The sequence below is a fragment of the Mizuhopecten yessoensis genome, unplaced genomic scaffold (genome assembly GCF_002113885.1).
Source record: "Mizuhopecten yessoensis strain PY_sf001 unplaced genomic scaffold, ASM211388v2 scaffold8905, whole genome shotgun sequence".
Lineage (NCBI taxonomy): Eukaryota > Metazoa > Mollusca > Bivalvia > Pectinida > Pectinidae > Mizuhopecten > Mizuhopecten yessoensis.
Window position 1 is genome coordinate 1 of NW_018407781.1, and position 3,560 is coordinate 3,560.

General features: G+C 37.9%; 1 protein-coding gene across 1 annotated transcript; it reads left to right on the forward strand.

Moving 5' to 3' along the window:
• Window positions 1–628: 628 nt before the first annotated feature.
• Window positions 629–3,548, forward strand: LOC110456841 (protein Lines homolog 1-like; the record flags this gene model as incomplete). The annotated part of the gene is made up of 2 exons (XM_021507840.1): window positions 629–1,281; window positions 3,101–3,548. Coding segments are annotated over exons 1-2 (534 nt in total), but the record flags the coding sequence as incomplete, so codon positions are not given.
• Between the last annotated feature and the right edge of the window lie 12 nt (window positions 3,549–3,560).

Below are 3,560 nucleotides of genomic sequence, written 5' to 3' on the forward strand. Positions count from 1 at the left end.
TGATCTACAAATGATACCAAATCGCACAGTTGTGCGGAGAGAAGGACACAACGAGGCAACGATTGCTAAATCGCACAGTTGTGCGCACCATGTGTGGACGATGTGCAGACGGTGTGTGAACGATGTATGCACGGTGTTCGCACGCTATTTTTGGTGCATTGTGCGGTCCCACAACTGTACCTATCTACATGAATGCTCATAGCACGAGTATAATTCATAGGGATTGAATGCCGTTTTTTTAATTTTCATGCCGGTATATACGCAAATTGGTTACATCGTTATTGCATATTTAACATGGATGTAACCAATTGGCATTTATACCGGCATGAAAATTTGAAAAATGCCATTCAATCCATATATTTACATTTTTAGGTCACCTGAGACAAAGTCTCAGGTGACCTATTGCGATCGCCGTTTGTCTGTCGTCGTTCGTCGTCCGTCCGTAAACAATTTACATTTTCGACTTCTCCAAAACCCCCAAACCAATTTCAATGAAATGTTGCAGAAAACTTCCATGGCCAAAGGTCAACCAAAGTTGTGAATTATATGGTCCCCAGCCCCCAGGGGACTGAGGGGCGGGNCTGGGGTTTCACCTTCGAAATTGCACAAATAGAGGAGCTGAGGGGCAGGGCCAAAAAGGGTTAATTTGGCCATATTGATTTAAGAAACTAAGAGAGAAACAATGTCTGGTTGGAAGCATTTTCAGAGGGTTGGGACTCAGAATTGTTCAAATGAAGGGGTTGACCCCTTTTCGGCTGAGGGACGGTTCATAAAAGGGATAACTTAGCCATATTGTTTTAAGAGACTTCTTCGCTTGAAATAAGAGAAGTAGATCATCCATATTTGGTTGGAAACATTCTCAGGATGCCTGGATTCAAAATTGTACAAATGGAGGGGCTGAAGCTGGGGAGGGAAGGGTTTAGCTAACATGAACATTTCTATACATATGTACATATTTTATAAAATTCATATAAAAGAGAAAACATAAGCACGCTTTCAATACTATTTTTGTTTTCTTATTTTCCTGTACAAGATCATATTTCAATATTTTAATTTTCTAAAGTACAATTTACCACATTTCTCTTCAGAAGTGAATCTAGCCTTGTTAGATCTATCCAGATGTCTTTCCCAACTGAATGACCATGCCACCATAACTGTACAAGGGAGTGAGCACAGTGGTCAGCCGTTTGACTGGATGACCACTGTGTTTGGTGACCAGGATGACACATTGATGGAGGCTTTATTGGAAGTCTTGGACATCTACTGTATCACAAAGAAAAGGTGAGGCCTGAATGAATCAAAGCCACATCAAGCCTTAACTCATTTTCTAAAATTAGGTCTTGTTTGCTTATATTGCTTCAAATTTTGGGACTGATCAGAAAGCCAGGATGGGCGACTGCTGGCCATCTTGAATTTTGAGAGTTAAAGTTTGTTGGCACTATTTCTATGAAGGTATGAGATGGATATTTATCAATTTCCACATGAAGATTTCCCATGGCCTTTTTTATGGATTTTGAATTGTGAAACTGATCAGTAAAAAGAGAGGGTTGACAGGCGGCCATCTTGAATATTGAGGGATAAAGTTAATTAGTGCTATTTGTAGTATTTCTCAGAAAGTACTGGCTGATCTTTCTCAATATTTCAAATGAAGTTTTCCCACAGTCTCTTTTACAAGTATTGAATATTGAGACTGAATAGAAAACAAAGATGTCCGACAGGCAGCCATCTTGAATTTTGATAATCAAAGATTTTTAGTACTATTTCTCACTAAGTACTTGAGGGATCTTTCTCAAATTTCATGTGAAAGTTTCCCATGGTCCCTAGTTACATGTATGCATGTTAAATATTGAGACTGTTTGGAAGACTGAGATGGCCAACAGGCAGTCATCTTGAATGTTGTGAGTTTAAGATTGTTAGTGCTATTCCTCAGAAAGAACTGGATGGATCTTTCCCAAATTTCACATTAGGGTTCCCATGGGTCCTTTGTTATGCAAAATGTTTTTTTGGGATTGATAGGAAAACCAAGTTGGCTGACAGGTGGCCATCTTGATTTTTGACAGTTCAATTTTGTTATCACTGTTTCAAAAGTATGTTCCCTTAGGTCCCCTTGTTAAAAAATACCCTGGTCCTAATGAGAGTTCATCCTTTATTGACAGCACTTCTAATTACCAGTATGTTATAATTACAGAGTTTTAGCATTTTTCAGTTGTGCAATTCTTATACAATAACATTTGACATTGGAAGGTTTAAGTTAATGTACCAGATTCCTGTTTAGGATTTCATACATGGGACTGGGTTATATTACTTGTAAGGAAAATGAAGAGCAAGAAGGTTACAGATCATCTTTTGTAGAATTGATAAAGATGCTTCCATGGTGGGTGCCAAGATCCTTCTTGGATATCTTGTTTTTTTGGCAAATATGACCCTCACAAAGAGGCTACTCGTCTAATAGAGTTAAGATAGATGTTATTCATGTTACTGTGTAAAATTGAATTCTTAATATTTTTTCCTTGAACAGAATCATAAACTTAATACAGAATGAAAGTATCATACAGTATTTTGAAACATTTTGTTTGGGTTGGTAAATTTATTTAAAGCTTCATACAGCACAACCAGTGAAAAGTTTGTGTGTGACATTATGATGTATTGTGCCATATGTACTCCATAATCTTCACCAGGTAAATGACTAGTAAAGCATATAAACATTAAGTTTGGACCAGTTGTGAATCAATATGAGGGGCCCATACTGTCCCTCATCAATGACAAAGTACTTAACAAAATGGATTTGTTGATGTGATCAACAGTTCAAATGCTTATAGGGTAGCCAAATTGCCTTGTCGATTGGTAATCTTGTACATATTTAACAGCTCAATGTACATACATTTACTGGTCTGTCGTTTGTCTGATGAACGTGACAGAGTTCCTATATCAACAATTCACTGAGTATGCTATATGAACATATATACAGTCTTATAAAGCAAGTTAAACTAAAACCAAACCAGGTGAGCAATTAATACCCTAGGGCCTCTTGTGTTTTGAAGTCATGATCATATTACTCTTGTTAATGTACCTTATATAGATGAGACAATTTTGTGTTTAGGTCAGATGCACTAGGACCATATCTTGAGAAGCTGACCACAACGATAAACCCACACAAACAGTTTTACCTGCTGCTTCAAATGACTGGTTTTGACCACAGTGTACTGGTTGACCTTTTGACCTCTCCTGAGACCTGTGCCCTTCTGTATCTTACCCGCTACCTGAAATGTGTGATCAATGAATGGGATATTTTCCTTGAAACCCTGGATGCTCTTGGTGACAGAAAAACAGTCTCTACTTCTGAACATTTACACACCAAGAGTGATTCAGGACACTGTTTGACAAACAGTCAAGGTGCAAATTCACTGAAGAATTCACAGGAAGATGTGTCAAAGTGTTTTGTTGAATCATATAAACAAAGCCAGCTAGTATGTGCTGATGTTGATGTTAAGACACAAGATGAGGAGGATCAGATGATTGCTAGTTCCATTCCAGCTTCTCAAGAATCTGTGACAGGAATT